This window comes from Tetrao urogallus, assembly GCF_951394365.1.
Source record: "Tetrao urogallus genome assembly, chromosome: 1".
NCBI lineage: Eukaryota > Metazoa > Chordata > Aves > Galliformes > Phasianidae > Tetrao > Tetrao urogallus.
This window is the reverse complement of record NC_136813.1, coordinates 135,359,180-135,378,318: the sequence shown is the minus strand read 5'-3', so window position 1 is coordinate 135,378,318 and position 19,139 is coordinate 135,359,180. Positions and strand designations below refer to the sequence as shown.

Here is a 19,139-nt window from a genome sequence, read left to right as displayed (position 1 = left end):
GGGCAGGGTTTAGTAAGATACTTTATCTTTATTAATACTGGCTTAAGTCTCTCATTATTTCAGAGGTAAAGCCAAGCAGCTGGGAGGAACATTTCTGTTGAGATATTAAATTTCACTACACTTTAGTTGTAAAGTTTGAATACAATCAGAGGAACCATAAAAAGTCTTCTTGATAGGTTGGGCTCTGTGCTTTGTGTTCTTCTTCTCAACCTTCCCTCAGTTGCCAGAGCAGTGGATATGAATCCAGACTTATCGATGCAGCAACAAGGCAGGATTGTCTACCCGCTCGCTGGGAACAACCCGAACCTTTGTTGCATGAACTCCACTCTGTTTGCGTTTTCTCTTACGTTGCATATGAAGATTAGGGGTAAGGAGGAGGCTTAGAGAGACAGTTGAGAGGGGCACACTGAGAGCTGGAATGTGGCTGCTCTTCTGGAAGAGCACTAGGACTGAAAATCAGAAAGAAAAACAAGTGCTTAAAATACACGGCAAAGTTTTACGCGCAGGTAAGTTGTTCAAGGCTGGAAACAAACTCTAAAAGGTGAGGGAAACTCATCTCTAAATCTGCATCCTTAGATACACAGCATAAATAAAGAAAATCCCCAGCATGCACACGTTGAGTGACACCTGGATGTATGACATGAAATGCTGTACACAGCCTGCTTGACAGTTCACAATACACACACAATACGGCCGTTTGCATGCTCTGATGAAAAATGCTCTGTAGAGAAATGAATGCAATTGTGAAAGGGGGAAGCAAATTTGAAGGGCGAGACACACTCTTTATATGAGGGTTAAGAATTATTTATTTATACACAAATGATTAATTGCTCTAGGAGAGTGCTAATGTGGAAGTCGGGTTTCATCATTTTGTGAAAACATTGTCTTTTACTGAATGTGAGCTATGAACTATGACATTCAAATAACTACAGTCTGACCTTCCTCATCACGCAACATTCTGTATTTTGTAATCAAAACTTTCCAAGAGTTTTTGTTTTACATGTTTGAATTCTCTTCAGTTCTGTCTTTTGCTGTTGTTGACTAGTTTTCATGAACAGCTGTTCCAATGATAGCATTAATCCCTCAAGCCTCTACGTGTGCAATTATAGTGTTCCCTGTCATATGGTACAGAGGGGTCTGAACCAGCTTTCAATAAATCAGACAGTGGGTGGAGTTGTGGTCTATTAGTGGCAGCACAAAGATAAGGGGCAGCTAACATGAACACACCCCCACACCTTGGTGCAAAGTTCCGTAACATTCAAGCAAAGCTTCAACTACACAGCTTTGCTCACTTAGCTCAGCAGTGTATACTGCAGCAGAGGGCAATGCAGATGCTGCTCAAGTGAGCCCCAAATCATTCCTCAGCCTTGGCTCATCCTGTTTTATGAAGGTGAACTTCAGCTCATCTAGCTGATGCCAAGCTAAGTGTCAGGCATTAAACTTTCAAGGTAAGCATATGGCAAAGCAAGATTCCAAAGCAGAATACAAATAAATGTAATTTATTCAAAAAATATGACTGGGAGTAGGTTTTTTTTTCTTAATCCTTCAAACATTCGATGGTCTTGAAGTTATTCCAAGTTCAACAGTGATATATGATGAATCACAATCAATTCACAGCCCCGTCTTTAAGAAAATCTGCTTTTTTTCCACTTTCCTTCTTTAAAAAACATGCAAATTATCTCTGCAGTACAGACTATCGAGTGCTGGCTGAAGGCACGCAATTAGTCTATTGCTGGAAACAAATCAATTTGAAATGCCAGCGGTATTTGAAAGTCTGCCATTGGAAATGCCAGCAATACTGAAAATGTCTGCAGTTCCACATATAGGAAACAAAGAAACGGCACTGCATTTCCCAGAAGACACAAACAAGTGTGGACTACTGCCATTAAGAAAGGAGATGGCAAAGTCCAGGTTTTAAATCAAGGGCATTGAGGAGATTATGCCCCAAAAATCCATAGGTATTGCAATTCAGCAGGAGTTGGAGCCCCTGCACCTCTGGTCCTCTTTGAAGATCAGAAACTTGCAGGTCCCTGCCCCTGAAGATGAACTGCTTGATTACAAAATGGCTGGTGAGAGTGAGTTATAGGAGCTCAGGACCTCATAGGTTCCATTTTGAAGTTGGCTGAGTAAGTCAGTCCCAAAGAGTTGACTGCTTTTTAGAACTATGACTCCTCAGTTCATATATCATCTAAAACTAACCACCTAGGCATAAGTATTCAGTCAAAATATGTTCTTGAAACTTACTAGGTGAGCTTATTTAATCAAACACCCTGAGAAGACACCAAGCCTGTGTTCTCTAAGTATTTATTTCCATGGCTGTAATCATCTGTTTGTTCTGTCACATTCTGCATCATACCAATGCAGACAGAGAATCTGAAGAGGGATCTGAGAGATCTTTTCCTACTCTTCTCAAATGAGTCTGTCTCAGGAGCGTCAGGAGATGGATCCAAAAGGTCTGCATTTACTCTAGAAGCTATCCACTCATGAAGAGACATCTCCAGGCTTCAGCACCTCCTAAGCTTTCCAGGTAGTCTTTAAAAAAGCACTACTAAGTCCTTCAGAGAAATAAAAGCAAATTAAAACTTTAACATGGCACATGCAGGGAAGGCAAACAAGATGGTTGTGTTACTCTAGAAAGACAGCCTTGCTCTCCTCCATTGCTGCCCCATTTCTTTTTTTTTTTTTTTCTTCTTCTTTTTTTTTTTTTCCTCGAAAGAACTGTAATTGTCAGAAAGGAATAGAAACTCAGTGTTTTCCTTTCTCAGTAGCAGAGGTATGTCTGTCTTTTGGGGCTTTCTTCCCAGCTTTAAAAATAAACAACATAAGAAGTTCTTGCTTCAAGGGAGAGGACTGGTGAGAAAATGGCCGTACTTGAGACTAGTTATGTGCAGTAATGACCTGAAACAGGACCTCTGACACAAATAGACTTCTCCTCTAAACACATTCAGTCTCATTACCATTCTGGCATCAGTTTCAGCACAAAATCAACCTTGACTGCAAATACTGTAATAAAAACTATTCCAGAATATGCTCTGTTTAGGAAGTACTATACTTAGAATTACATCCTATTTTTTCCACAGTAACTGTGTGTGGCTTCTCACTTTCAAATACAAGTATACTTCTGTCCACAAAAGGAATTGAAAACTTTGTCTCACCATTCCCTTTTCAACCGATAATAAATATTAGGGGCATTGAGAAGAGAAAAAAAATTACAAGGTTATCAGTGCAGGTACCTTTGCAGCAACATATACACACCCATCACTTACAATCCTAGAAGATTTGACTCTCATCATAACACTCTACTGCTGTGCCATCCTCCTTTCAGGAGAACAGTACACCCAGGTGGGTTATGCAAATCACTGCAGCACTATCTAAACAAAAATTGCATTATCCATCAAGCAGAACCAGCAGTTGACACATGGCATGCAGGGTGCTTTTCATGGCAGGACAGGTGATGGTGGCAGCAGGTCCTGGAGCTCAGCTATCAGGCATATTGACAGTTACAGGCAGTAGAGGGTGGCAGGTGAGATTAGGAACATGAAGGAACAGAAAGACATGGAAGAACCTAAAGCTGTTGGCTACTAAGTGAGAATAAGAATATTGTTACATTTCTGCCCAAGGATATCTGCTGCTTTTTAAACATTTCTGTAATCCTTTCTTTAAAGGCTGCCATCATTTGGGAAGATATCCATTCAGTTGATGAATATGGCCCATGTAATTTTTCATGTTACTATTATTTGTTTTTAATCAGCTCTCTCCCCTCCCAAAACTCACAAAGCTCATCATATAGTTCTAAAATCAATTGAAAAATATCATGCAATGCTCTTTGGTGTTAGTAAATATTGTGTTGTTTTCTTAAAGACATCATTCACATGCAATATTTTCTGGCATAGGTTGTAACTGTAATGAATCAGCAATGGAAAATACAAACAGACCAGTGATATATTCAGAATGCAACCCTTTCATGTGCATCTTTCCTTATTCAACTTTAATCTTATTTTCTTAACAATTAACCCTATGTTTTATTTCAGGATCAGGACTTTTGTTTTGTTTTTGATTGTTTTTTAGACAACGTGGGTCCAGCATGTGATCCAAAGACAGACACATTCTTGTAAACACTGGATGACAGTATTAGTTTAGTCTTGTGCAATATAATACATCAAACAGACAGCTACTGATGCAGGAAGGGGTGAACACCATCCAGTACTTTTCAGGGTAGGCCGACGTCTGGTTGCCTGCCCACAGTTCTGGACATAGAAACTGAGGTGAGGCATGGAATGCAGAGTTTAGATTCTCACGCATTGCTTCATCAGTTTCCTTTGAAAACCTCTAACAAAAGGTTCTCCTAGATTTTCCAGATCAGGTTTTAGCAGAAACATGCAGGCATGAGCAAGAAGACAGACAGATGTACAGCTAATCAAAGTGACTAGATGACTGGAATCAGCACACTTTCACAACTACTGTGAAAAATCAAGAGATGCACAAGTGCCATTTAAAACTCAGCACAGATATTGGATGAGGAAAGCTCTCTGTGTTTAATGTTAAAGTTCAGAGCGGACCTCTGTGCTACCTCAGAACAAACTAGTTTGAACACCATTAGGCATATAGCAGGATGTGGGAGGTTTCTTTACAAGCTATCTCTTGATCCTAGGTGAAATGCCATTGAGATGTCACATGACTGCAAGAATGACGGTAGAGACTTAAAAAACAAGCATAGCTCTCTCTTAAAATGGGTGACTTTAGGGCTGGACACAGCTTTAACATAATACCTTCCTCATCTGATATCACTGTATGATTGAAAGCAGTTGTGCTACATCAGGAGGAACTCTAAAAGGAGGAGGAAGGACATCACAAGCTGCTGCCTTCTTCCTCTCCTGGGTATAGAAAACCTGAACAAACTCACATAACTGGTTCTTAAAAAGCCAGCAATTTTCACTGCAGATTTCAGTCATTTCATTTAAAGCATTCACAAACTCATACCATCATACTCTCTTGCACCAGGTCTGTTATGCTTCAGTGCTTTACAAGGCTACACAGCTATGTGGCCAAGACAAGGAAGGCATCAGTGTTGATATATAAAAAATACTATGGTGCTTTTTCTTAATTAAGAGTACCAATCTAGTGGTAAAAATTACAGTCCTTTGGAGGTCAGTAGTTCAGATAAGTATAGCAGTATGTCTTCTTTGCAGAATGACTGATCTAATTTTTAAAAATATTAACCATATTACAAGATTAACCATTTTATGTGCCATTGTATACTCTGATTTTATTTGGAAACATGCCAAAAATGACTTCTTGACCAATATATCCAGTTCTGATTGTAGCTAATGAGATCTTTCTAACTGAGGAAGCACTCAGGGATAATGCAGAAAGCCCTGAGGCTTTCCCTTGGAATGTGCCCCTTTCTGCAGGTTAGTCTGCTGAACAAAGCAATGCTTGCCAACAAGTGCATAGCAGAGTTAAGTGATGTAGCTTTTCCCTTCTGAGAAGGATGTTTAAAACTGCAGAAGCAATAGTTTGCTAGCATTTAGGGGAGGAATAACAGAGAAGTACATATGAAGGGGCTGTTCCAAGGCCGTTGGCAGACTTGTGAGCTGGCAATAGTGCTTAGCAGTGCCTCATGTGCAGCCTGAAAGCTCTACCCCATCCCTCCACCAGTCTGCATTATTACAGCAAGCTTCTGAACATGAAGTTTAACGTTCTGTAGGAAGTAGTTTTATCGCAAATAGGGCTGTAGATCAGCTGGGTTGCTATAGATCAGGGTAAGGTCTAAAAATAATGGAAATTGTTTCAAATGAGAAGTGACTGTGCACAGCACATGCTATGAACATATAAAAAACACACTGTCATCTCTTTTTTTCTGAAGTTGCTGAGATCTCACAAGTACCTTTAAAATGCCACCCTACAAAAATGGAAATCTGTGCCCAGCCCTAAAAATCAAGTCCTCCATTTAAGTAAATTTATCTAGCAACATAGTAGAATCATTGCTGTTTTGGCAACATGGAGAAACTGTATGAAAAAAACAAATGAGGGCTGCAAGGTACAACTTCTCCTTCTTTTAACATTTTCGCCTCAATGTAAGTGTGTGGATCTGTGGTTCGTGTTTGTATTGTCACTGCAGAAATCATCACTGCTGCTCAAGTTGCTGGTAGTGAAGAACCGTAGCAAAGAAGATTTGAGCAAGGAAGACAAGGGGAGTTGCAGACGTGCATGCAGCTATGTGCAAAGAGAAAAGTTAGTTCAGTTTACCTGACATTCTGGCAATCTGGCCCCCTGGCTAGTTGTGAGCCGTGTGGCGGTATGGAGGCAGCAGGCTGCTGACAATCTACAAGAAACTGATAAATTAGACATATATACAGAGAGATTACAGAGCAAGGGGTTAGTAACAGCAATACACAGGCTGTGCATCTGATGGAGAGATTTAGTGAGGAATGTTCGTGTGATTCCTTATCTGACAGAAACACCTTTTTCTTGATAGCAGTAACAATAATTGTTGCCTTTTTTTTTTCTTTTCAGAAGCAGTGAAGACATTTACATTTGTCTTCCCTTAACATTTTTTTATTTTAAACACACAGTGGGCTAGATTCAGGATGTGAATTTAAACCTTATACCCATCATTTTTCTGCAGATGATAAAGTCGTTTTGCTTACATCTAATATAAAAAGTGTCAATAAAGCTACCCAAAATTTCTCCAAAGAACTTCTATCCCTAAAGCAGTTATTACAGATGCCATCTCATCATGATCTGTGAGAAGTCTGCAAGTCTTCACAACTTCTAAACAGTGCTTTTGAGAATGTCTTCTCGTAGAGAAGGGAGGAATTCATACAGCAGGTACTCCATAGTATTTGAAGGAGTTAAGAGAAGTAGCTGAACATGAAAAAAATCTGTTTTGGGGCTCATTATTTTCTACTACGATTTACAAGTGTCAAAAAAAGTTTTCCCTACATTAATCTGGCCACGGCTTGCATGATTCAGATTGTCAGACAGCACGCACATCAGCATCCTTCTGAGCATTAGAGAAACTCAGACCACCCGGAGAACTGCCAGAGGTCACTTTTTGTCTCTAGTGCAGTTTGAGATCTATTGTTCTCAACCTAACTGTTCAGTGGGAAGGAGTTACATAAAATGAGATGATCAAACTTCATGTGACAGGAAAGAATTTCATTTTCTAATTGCTGCTAAACACCATTAAAGCTCAACACCAGCAACCTTTTCCCTTTACAATATTGATGGCCTCTGAAATGCATTTCTACTCTTTGTCTCAGTCAAGTGGAAGAACCTGTGAGTAATCTACTGTCAGGAATCTGGATGATAACAGAACAACACAGCTTCCCACAAAGAGTGAGCAACAAATCCAGCACCATGACATTTCCTTTTTGTACAAGACCAGAATGTTTCTCCTTGCTTCTCATCAAAATCTGTGCTGATCTCCAGTGGGTGGAAGCATGCATAACCAAATCATTAGTTTCTTCCTGCTTCAGATAGCTGGAGAGGGTTTTGGACATATTCTCAAGTACATAGATAACTACTTCAGAAATATTTATGTACAGCTAGTGCAGGTACCATTGTGTTGGGAAGAAGCAGCAGAAGAAGAAAGGATATTGTGCCATTCTCTCATATGCTAAGATGGTCACTATGGTCCTTGCAGCACAGGAATGCAAGAGCTTACAACCCATATAGACCCCAATAGAAGGGTCTGTCACTTCAGCACAAAGCTCAGCTGAAAGGAAAGTGGTGCCTGATAGACAGAGAAGCCTGTAACTATAGAAGGAAAATGATGGCCAGAGAAAAAAATAATGTTGTATTCTAAATGAACTAGTTTGCTGAAGTCCAAAGCGAAGTTTTCTCCAACAACTTAACAGGAGAGTGAGAAAAAGAAGAAAGCAGAATGCTGTGTGATGAAAAGGTGTGGATAGGTTTCATAGATACAGAAGAAACTGTTCTAACAGGCTTTGCCAGGAATAACGCAAATGCCTGATTTATGATCATATTCTAATATCTCAGCATCCTGCAAACATTTTATGAAGCCTCTTCATCTGCTAGACTTGGCAGAGCACACAAACATAGAGCCAGATTCTGCAGGCATCATGAAGCCTGGGTAAGAAATGTTCAACAAAAGCAAGCTCCCTACTTCACATGGCGGCAGTTCTCCTTGGTGTCAGCAACACGCATAGAATCTGGCTCAACCTCAGTCACACCTGTAACTAGTGGCCCACGTGACTTAAAAAGGCTGAATTGTTCTTCTACATTCCCTCAGAGTGAAGTACCTGAGCACTATGCTAGGAAATAGTTAAGCAGAATACGTATGGCTTACACATACACATCTGAAATTCAAAGAGGCTCCCATCTACTTACATCCAAGCAGCTGTGCCAGAGCTAACTTTATTCCTTCAGTGTTTAATCCTTTTAAATGTTCTGCAGGATTTGCAACCCTATTATTTAAAGCCATGACAGTCGTGAAATGACTTCTTGTTATACTGTGCTTAATGGTGAAAACTGGAAGACAGCATTTGGTCTTTCTGCTCTACTATGGAACTTCTGATTCTGTCAAGTAAAAGAATACTTTCTTCTGAAACAGTCTAAGATTAATAGTTTCAAACATGCCTTTACTGCCACATGCCATAAAGACAAGGAAAGTCAGACACGCTTCTATGAAAACAAAAAAATGTTAAACTGGAAGAGGTCTGTTCCCACTATTTTTAAGCCTGTAGGAATATCAATCTAGCTACTAAATGAAAGGACACGTTGACATTTTTGTAGAAGACACTTGGGGAGCAGAAACAGATTATATATGGCATGACCTCAGAGAAAAGCACTGAGTTACTAAATACAAACTCCTTTATTTCCCTATCATTTCCACTTGCTGTGAGGCAGTGAGTGACTGGGACATGGTACGAGCTGGCTGAGCTCCTAAGAATGCTTTTATGACTCCATGAACCCGTGACAAAGAAATGCAAGTCAGTGATGATTTCAGTCATAAAAAGCAAAGAGGAGTTATGCTACAAACAAAATGCACACATCAATTTTTAATGAGTTCAGCAGGATGTGAAGTGAGTATATATGGCAATATCAGATCACCACAGCACCTTTTGGAGCTTCAGAGGCATGAATTCTACTGTAAGTTTGGCTTGTTCAGGCTTTTCAGTTCTTAACATTTTAGCCATTTGCTAGGAATGGAGATGTGAAGGGCTCAGAGATTTTCTTTCACACATTAGGCAGTGCTGATTTTCATTAGGAATCTAAAACCCAGTCTTAATTGGGCTAATCAGCTCCTGATGTAAGAGCATTAAAATAACAAGCTCAGTGAAGCTACATCTGTTCATATGAGAACTGCATGTGCAACTATAAATTACTTGATGAGAGCAAATCTCAGAAAAAAATATTTTCCTGTGCTTCCCTTTGACTCAGCCACCAAAACAATGCATTTCCCTCATGTCACAATGTGTGCTCTGCCCTCCAGTCCATAAACTGGATGACTCTAATCAACACAGGGCTGCTAAATGGGGTTATTAGCATCTGAGAGATGGGCTTGCCTTCTGTTGACATCAGCAATGTCCCTGGTGAATATTCTATGCGCAAGCATTTTTAGTCCCACCTGCTCAAGACTCAATAGAATGCAGTGGAACACTTCAATACGTTTTGACATTCAGTAAATTTGACAGCATTCTATGGAGATCACTAAGACCAAGAATAGTAAGAATCCTGAGAAACATACTGGAGATGCTGGGAATGAATCACTAATATACAACAGTTTTAATTGTGCCTAGCTATCTTTAGAGAAGGTTTTCTCTTTTATCTCAAAGGACTAAACTGAGCCAATCAACAAAGTTTTTGTTGTTGTTTTTTAAACAGGTAGTGTTTGGTATTTCTGATATGGAAAACACTAGGGAAATATATTTTTAATTGGAAGGGGAAAAAAACAAACAGATAGAGGCTTTTTTCAGTCTTTTAAAACACATTTTCTTGAATATGTCATCAATCACTCCAGGATAACTGAAAGCCTTTCTATAATAGCTACGTGTTTTAGAGAATCTATAGCTTTGTGTCATACTATCCAATGTCAACTGACTTTGAAGAATTTGACAACATGTCTGTGAAGATGTAATTCACAATTTACTTGAAAAGAGAAGCTGTCCCCATTTATACGGTAATTTATTATTTTATTCTCTGAGACGACAGTTTAATAGAAAAGAATGAAGGAAGAGTCAAAAGTATTGGGCAAAAAAAATAAACAAGGAGTCTTCTGGCTGTGCAAAAGCAAGAAACACAGTGCCTCACATCAGAGGCCTATGAAGACAATGAATCAATCCCCTCTATTCGAAGGCAAGGAACAAGGAGAACTTCCAAACTCAAAAGACAAATGTGATATGCCAAGGAGAATGGGGCAGAAGCTAGTAAAACACATGCCCATCTTGCTGAGTTGAGATTTGTAGAGGTGCTTTCAAACTGCAATCTGATAGGATGAGACACGTCTATTTATGTCTAGAGGAAAAAAAATGTCTTCTTCTTATCTATCTATCTATCTATCTATCTACCTATCTATCTAATCTTTCATAGTTCATGAAAAAAGATGTTTAGGCTAATATTTGACTAGCTAGTTTCACTTATCATTTATTTCTGCTTTTATAAGATAACTTTGACCTTCTTCAAGGCCAAGAGGAACTTTCAGTGTTAACGGTTATCACAAACAGCTGATGAGAGGACAGCTATGGTTCACCTTAGGAAAAAGGCATGAACAATGGTACAGGTCAAAGATCAGAAGAGTCTCTCCCTTCTCCTGTTTCCAGGGTCAGTTTGGGTCTGGAAATAACGCAGTCACTTTTGCCCTGTAAAAAGTTCCAGCTGGGAAGCCTGTCAGCTGCAAAGTGAGTGCAGCTCTGTGTTTCTGCAGCGTATTCCCGGAAGGAGAGGACTCCAGTGGAGCCATCGTGAGCCTAGCCAGCCTCACAGATCTCAGCTCTCTTAGAACAGGATTGACTCGAGTTGTCCTGATCTCAGAGCAAAACCAGCAGTGCCAGAGGGCCTGAGTCAAGAAACAGAGATGCTGCAGAACTCTGTGAGAGCCAGTCCTTTTCTGGCAGCTATAACATTCCACATAAACATGACCTGTAGTAAGTTAGCTCTTAAACATTTTTCAGTAGTCAGCTCCCTTGGTTTTTCCCTCAGTTCTATCCTTCCATTAAACTGGAAAAAAAAAAGGATAGTTGATAGATGGTTGATTGTAGATAGACATATTTATCTATGAGGTATGAGTTCTGACTTACTTCATAGTGAATATGACATACTATGAAATTTTTATTTCAAGCCTTACAAACATCCAAGTAATTCATATCTTAAACTTACTATTCAGAGAAATTAGATGATTTTTGTTACTTGAAGATGTTTTAACAACAACAAAAAACAATTCTTCCACAACCTATTTCTTAGTCTTCTCAATATTTGAAGAATAAATGTTAAGAGTTGTGAGCCTGCTGCTAAACTCTCATTTGCACACTGATCTTCATCTCTTGTTACTTCTGCTTGTTGTCTTCCAAAGTGGCCCAGGAATGTCCCTCTGTTTCTACGCACCCAAGCTTCTGACACCTGCTCCTCCTCTTTTCTCCCATTTGCCGTCCAGATTATGCCAGACAGAATAGTCTCAGAGTAAACATCACAGAAAGCCACCAGCTAACTGCTTCTCAGAAGTAAGACCAGATGATCGAGCCTGTTGGAACAGGCAGGGTATTTCATAGCTATTTTCTTATAACATTTAGAGAAGTGCTATCTGCCTTATTTGAATTCCACAATGAAACCCATAAAACCCATGGAGCATCATTAAGAACTCTGTGCACTACGTGACACGTTGACATTGACAGACATAGCTTAGTACATCTCTTACTCAATGGCTTCCTATACTATGTCGGGTGTCTTGGCTATATTCTAGTGAGCTCTTTCATCTGTGCAGCAGTAACAAAATACTCTCTCTCCCCTTACCTTGCATGACTTGATTTCTACTTTATTTTTAGATCTAAATTATCCCCAGCCTTGAGAGCTGTTTCCCATCAATCCATGTGCTTCAGTATTGACATATCCAAGCTATATGCCAGTCTTGCTCTTTACTGGAGCTCATATTAAGAACAGTAATAATAATAGAAGATTTTTTCTTACTCATTAATAAAATGTGTGAGATACATTTATTCTCCAAGTTTAAACTAAAAACATTAAAAGACTAATTGTCAACTCTGTAGGTTTTTTCACACTTTTTATATCACGATGAGTTTATGTCATTTTTCAAATGGTTTCTTTGAATGCTTTAAATAATTCCTCATTAAATCTGTCAAGAAGCTAAATAATGGGTTAGTAAAACAGCAGAAATGGGAATGGGTAGAAGCTGAAACAATAAATACATTCAGTTTCTTTTATACACAGTTCATAACAAGCACATTGAGAAACATCTGAGGCATCATGAGATACTTATTCACTAACAGACACACACACATTTCAGAGATTGCAAAAGAGGAAAAGGAAGGTCTTAAAATAAATAATATTTCTGTCGAGATGATTACCCATTTTTTATGGAAACCTTAGTTTCTGAAATATATTTCAGATGGTCACAAATATATTTAAACCAAAAATATTTGCAGTATTTTGCAGGAAAACAAGGGCCCAATCCAAAACTTGAAGCTAATGGCAATAACAGCTTAAATAGGCTTTGGAAGAAACAACATAAGGTACAACTATAAGTTTTCATAGGTCTAAAAATGCAGGCAGGAAAATACTTATTATTAGAGATACTCAATTTGGTTAAAGATTTCTGGTGAACTTACTCCATACATCACAACAGTCCAAGGAATTGCTCTACCGGAGAGCTAAAATATCAGTGTGTCTAATTTAAACAGATACTCACTTCTGCTTTGCCTATTTTATGAGATGAGAAGCGCAATATTGAATATTCCTGTATATTTGATGGTAAAAATCAGTAAGTCGTGAAACCACATTAAACCTTGTCATAAAAGAAGATAAAGACAGATGATTTTTGTTATCAACATTTTCAAGAAACTTGAAGTGCTATTTTATCTAATAGATAACATTGGATTCCAAAGCCCAAAATTTTCACAGAAAGCAAGAAATATCTGGTAACACACCTATAACATATGATGTATCACCTGCATGCCCATATTGTTAGAAATAATCAGGAGACTAATAAAGATTTACTGGAGAACTTCAGCAAATTATGTTAACATTTAATATTCCAGCTAACAATGAGATCATAACTTGGATATAGAAGGAAAAATGTCAATAACCTTTTGATGAAAATATGAAACAGTAAAGCATGGGTTTCACTGCAATCTTTTTCTTTTTTTTTTTTTTTTTTCTTCCCAAATCTTTTAACAAACAGATCTGGATTTCTATTAAAAGAGGTTTTATTTTGTATCCACTTTTTATGTAAGGAAAAATAAAAGTAAGAATTCAGTGTAACCCATAGAATTGCAGTGAATTCATGACATAGCAGCTAAATTATGTTGAAGTAGCTAAATTATACTGATAAGCATGAAATGATTTTGGTCTCATCTGTGGCAACTGGAAAGCTAAGTGAAAGAGAGGAAAAGCATAGAGCAAAAAAGTCCTGTTCACAGTGGCACCAAGAGGTAAAAGTACATTTAGCTAGCTGACTTCTTCATCAGTTACAGCCAACTAATGTCCTTGGCAAGGATACTCTTCTTCAAATTCAAAACGGCCTTCACAAGGACAATGTACCATGCTTGAAATGGCATAAACATGTAATGCTCATTAAGCTTTGTTAAATGAGCATATCAGATGCACGACATGGCCCCAAGAGCAAGAAAGTATATACATATATCTGTATATATGCACTAATAACACTCATTAAACAATGGACACTTATATACACAGATATGCCATATTTACAAAAGTCACAGAAAATAGAACAATGCAGAACAAAAAGTGGAACACAGGTAATAATGACTGAATTATCCTTTCTGTGAAGAGCATCATGTTCAGATGAAAACAAACAAACAAAAAAACCCTCTAGGTTTTCAAAACACTGGTAAAAGTCACATAAAATTTGTTTTCTATAGAGAGCAGAGACATGTTACACCAATATTGTATGAGCCTTGCCATAGTTGATTGTACAAGCTCGGAGATAACTCAACTAGGGGAAGTAAATAACTGCTTTGAAAACTGTTCACAGGATGACCTGATCAGTTATGGAGATCTTCAGTGCACGCTCCTAACAAAATTCAGGCCTCGTCTGACAATGTTCCTCAAACAACTTCTTCCATAATAATTTTTAAATAAGCCGTGCTTTCTTCACTGTTCAGAGTTCTAACAGTCCTACTGTTTCGAAAGTGAAAGAAGTGTATTCAAAAAGGCAAAGTTTAGGTAACTGAAGTAGTATTTATGGTAGCATGGTTCAGAAATGTCTGAGAAGTGTTGTGATTCTGGTATTTAAGTTCTAAAGCAAAGCTAGAGCCATTTTTTGCAAAATATTTCTAAGCAAGAAAACAAAGCACACAGCTACAGACCATGAGCTTAAGCCCTGTTCACCACATACTGAAAGAAGACAAACTACTATCAAAAACATCTTCCCCTTTCCCCTGCCTTTCCATTTATGTAGGGTGCATGGGTCTTCTCTGTGGGCAGCCTCTTCCATTGAGCATCAGCCTGCACCACTCCTGATCATTTTCCCAAACACTGCATCCAAACTGGGAAGGGAAAGCCAGCTTCATCTCCTACCAAGAGTTTCTACCCATAATATTCTCTTTGAACATATTTTCCATATCTTCCCACTACTTAAACAATGTGAAAAAGCAGAAACAGAAGCCAAGAATCTTGTCCCATGTGACAACTTCCACAACAACGTTATTTTAAGACATATATAAGAGAAAGGTTGTGCACTTTTGTTTTCACAGTGAATCTACAGAGTATTTCTTAAAAAGCATTTTCCTAAAAAATTACACCTTGAAAGAGCTCAACGTATAGTATGAAGAAATGAAAATAGCAGCAGTGGGTGTTGCCCAATCCTTCTGTCGGGAGAAGTTACACAACACCTTGCATTTCCTATAACTCCCTATAATGACCGCTCTACTCAGAAGACCCACTGCTCCTCGTATTGGTAAGACTGTGCATTCCCAGATTTCTAACTTACTCCTCTTAGGTGAAACCACTACCTGTAAAAGGGCAGTTAACAAAGACAACTCTTATGCAATTCCCCTTGTGTCTCAAATTAAAAACTTAACTGAGAGACTTACTAGGACCTCCATATTGGATGACTGAGTTTCTTTCATTATTGTTTTCCTTGTCAGCTTTAAGAAATAATTTCGACCTTCAGATGGTGCAAATTAGTTCTTGGATAATCTATTAGCATTTATTATCATTCTGCTCTATTGGAATTTCCTTCAGCATTACACAAATTTAGCTGAGTTTGATGGTAAGAATGCAAACCATTAAGTAAAAACTAGTTATTTGTATCAAATTGTTAATCATTTTTGATTTGAATATAACAGAGCTACAGTGGAAATTAGTCTTGGATGATTTTCTGTTAAGATATACATATACTTTTAATTAAGTACAAGAAGTGATGGTCTGAGTGCTTGAGCAGTTGCACTATTATATGGTACTCCTTGAGCTGTCTTTATCTTCCATATTAGTCTCTTCTCAGGAGAAGTAAAAGCCATTCTGTAAAACAGCCTTGAAAGACATCTGAAAATCAAGCAAACTTTCATGTTTAATGTGTTTTATGGAAAGAACAGTTCTCCAAAATTTACTGTCAAAAGCCATTAAAAGTGGCTTTTATTTTTAAAAGCTTTAGAAACACCATTCTATGAAATGGTCTTGCAAAAATGGAAAAAAAAATTAAAAAAATCTAAAACCTACAGAACAAAAACTGAAGTAAATCAAGATAGTTCTGTAGAAACTTGATAGGCTAAACCAGGTTGTGTCAACAAACATGAGAACTTGATAGGCTGTGGATTTGAGAGAAATGTGTCACGCATTTTCTTTCTTTTTCTACTTCCGTAGAGTAAAATATTGGACTGTGCACAAATCTTCAACCAGAATTGGAGAATTTTAAATTCAACTTTGAGAATTCCCATCCTAAAGTAACAGATGGAAAAAAAGAAGAAAAACAAACAAACAAAAAAACTAGTATAAAGGCACTTATAGTAGTCTTTTTCTGTCTTGTTCTTTTGCTGAAGAAGTCAGGAGAAGCGTATTTCATTTTTCTGACTGTAAGACAATAGGAGATATCTACTGACTTTGTTTTCAAGCCCTGTATACGAAAATTTGGAAAGATTTTGAATACAACTGCAATGAAAGGTCATTTTTAATTCAGTGTTAAACAATGCCAAAACCAGCTTTTTTCTTTATGCCCTGAATTCTTCAGGTAATCGTGAAAAAAGCAACATGCGAAAGTAGGCTGGAATTCTGTTGGACAAATACAGGCTGGATCTCTCTATCAGAAGAATAAAGATTTTGATGTGTAAAAATATATGTTAATAACAGAAGGGAAAAAGAAATGCACGGCAAAACTATATGCACACCATTACCTAGGGTATTACCTAGAGGAAACAAAGTGCGATACTTTGGAAATGGATGAGTGATATATTTAGCCACAGTGGTTAGCAGCCATTAATTCAATTAGACGGCCCAGATAAGGTCATATTGCCACAGCTTGATGTCAGATGGACACACGTGCTGATTCAAAGTTGAGGGCAGTCAAGGGGAAATCAAGTAAGAAATTACTCTCTTGAAAGGCCCTTAGTTTAGCTTCAATAGTGAGTCTTCAGGGCTTTATGAGTGATTCTTCATGCCAGGAACTACCTCTGAAGAAAGCAGCTTTCTGGCTCTTAGTCTCCATCAAATGCATTCCCACCTACAGCCTCGCAGTCCCCAGTACTAGGAGCTAATGAAAAGATAGCAAATCACACATATCGTGTGGCTGAAATCTTCAGAGGATGGAAACCTTTCACGGCTTTAAAAAACAAAATTAAAACCCAACACAATTAATTTTGTCCTGATTCATTCTCCCTCCCACTCCTAGCGTATGAGTTTGGACATAGTTCTTTTGCCATCTCTGTGATGAAGAAGAATCATAGAACAGCCTAAGTTAGAAGAGACTCGCAAGGATCATTGAGTCCAACTCCTGGCTCCGGACAGGACCACTCAAAAATTAGACCATTTGTCTGAAAGGATTGTCCAGATGTTTCTTGCACTCTGGCAACCTCAGTGCCATAGAAAACCCACCCAAGAAGGGGGGAGTTGTTACTTTGCTTGTTTGTTTTACTGCATATATCATCTGGAAAAATAAATTCTCTGTTACAAGCAGGCATTTTAAACATTCCCTAAAGGCAGCAGAATACCATCTTTTACTGTTCCTTTTACCTTCAGGAAATAAAGATAACTAGACAGAACACATAAAATCCTACTTAGTGTCTTACTCCTTTGGTCTTTTAATAACCTTCCAGGAATTGGCAAGACTGATCCTGATCCTCATCCTGATTCTGACATGGGCTCTGCTGAGAATGGAATTGGAGTGCTCAAAATAAATCACTGGTTTGAACCTGTCAGGCTCACCTGTCAGGATGCCTGGCTGAGACCAAGTCCATGTAATGGAATACAGTTTTGACAAATGCAGTCAGAAAGCTGACTATTTTATGATCACAAGGGAAACTGTGACATAAATCAGTAGCACTGTCTCAAGCCTCTTCACTTAAAAAGATGTACCTAAGGTGTGAGATGAGACTCTAAACAAATATATTTTCAAGGCAATTCTACTTTTCAAGCTGCTTTATCCCTTGGCCTCTGTTACCGCAAGAAGTCAGAGAGACTGTGCCAGTATTTCTCAATCTGTTGGCCTGTGAATCTGTGATGCTCTGAGAGACATTAGATGGTTGTCCACAAAAATGGGGACAAAAATTTAATGCATAAAGAAAGTCAGGACCTAGAGTTCCATATTCAAAGATTACATATTTTACAATGTAATGTAAAATGTATATATTTATTACTAACAATTTTGCAGAACAGTAAATAATTTGTCTTATCTGTTGAGCACTCTTCTTTTTAAATCATTGCTTCTTCTAACCATCAAAGAGCAGATCCGATACAGAGGTCACATGTCTTCACACAAAGGTCATCAAGTCCTTGGATTAAACACCATTTTTCCTTGGCCTGATGGTCTCTTGTAAATTGTACATTAGAAGTACAATTACAAATAGAGGTCTGGTAAAACATATGGTAGAAGATTGCCATCTGAGGGTCTACTTCCTTCCACTTCCTCACAAAAGCTCTGTACCTTTTATTTTACAAATTTTTAAGTCTTTGCTTTTTCCTACCCACCCTTTTCCTCACAGGAACCAGCTCTTCAATTTACTTATTGCAACACTCCTTAGCAGAAACACTAACTGCAGTTTTACACTTGTCCTTATGAGTGTTACGAGTATTACCGGCATGGCACTACTCAAAGGTGGTATGGTATTTATGGCACTGAGACATAACATACTCTAGGGTATTGCTCAGCTTTCTGGAATAGGTACTTACTTTAGCAGAAAGCACTTCATGGATTTTAGCTTTTACATATTCTACTTCTGCTTTTTGTGTATAAGAAATCTCAAAACTCTAAATGAAAAAGATGTGCATAGTTGCAGGCTAAAAGTTCTGCACAGGCACAGAAGAAAAGTAGTTATTACTTTGTCAGGAGAAAGATGTCACAACCTTTGAAATGACTTTCAGATTGGATTTCCTTCTGCACACTGTTCTAAGCAGATACTATAGTTGGGCAGGAAAGGAGGAGCAAAAGCTTCCTGCGAAGATAACACTTCACAACTCAGTTTATATAAGCTAGATCATCTGAGTTTGACATTACACCTTAGAAAAACCTGACTGAATACTGCAGTGTGGGCAGGAGATGGACAATGCCAGCAACTCCATCCTTAGTCCTCATCCCTCTGACTTCTCTGTCTTGTTCGGTCTGAGTCTCCTTTGATGACTATCAACATAGCCAAGCACCACCTAAGCACAGGGGTGCAGCCTCTGTGGATGCCAGCAGGACTGCACCCATGTATTCCTCAGTGGGACTTCCCCCACTGCATTTGGAACCAGTTTGGGCCACAGCTGGCAGAATGTCAGCTCCTGCTACAGGT

General features: G+C 38.4%; 1 protein-coding gene across 9 annotated transcripts in view; it reads right to left on the bottom strand.

The window, feature by feature from the left end:
• Positions 1 to 249: 249 nt before the first annotated feature.
• BICD1 (BICD cargo adaptor 1) overlaps positions 250 to 19,139 on the bottom strand; it is a gene marked incomplete at both ends in the record, with an annotated part of 165,319 nt that continues 146,429 nt past the window's right edge. For 4 of the 9 annotated variants that reach the window (XM_079539617.1, XM_079539618.1, XM_079539620.1 and 1 more), the window contains one exon: positions 6,278 to 6,325. In XM_079539617.1, coding sequence (XP_079395743.1) covers positions 6,278 to 6,325 — 48 coding nt within the window. Of the gene's footprint in view, positions 450 to 6,249; positions 6,336 to 19,139 lie in introns of those variants that run through there. The other 5 variants (XM_079539613.1, XM_079539614.1, XM_079539616.1 and 2 more) reach the window with 4 other exon arrangements.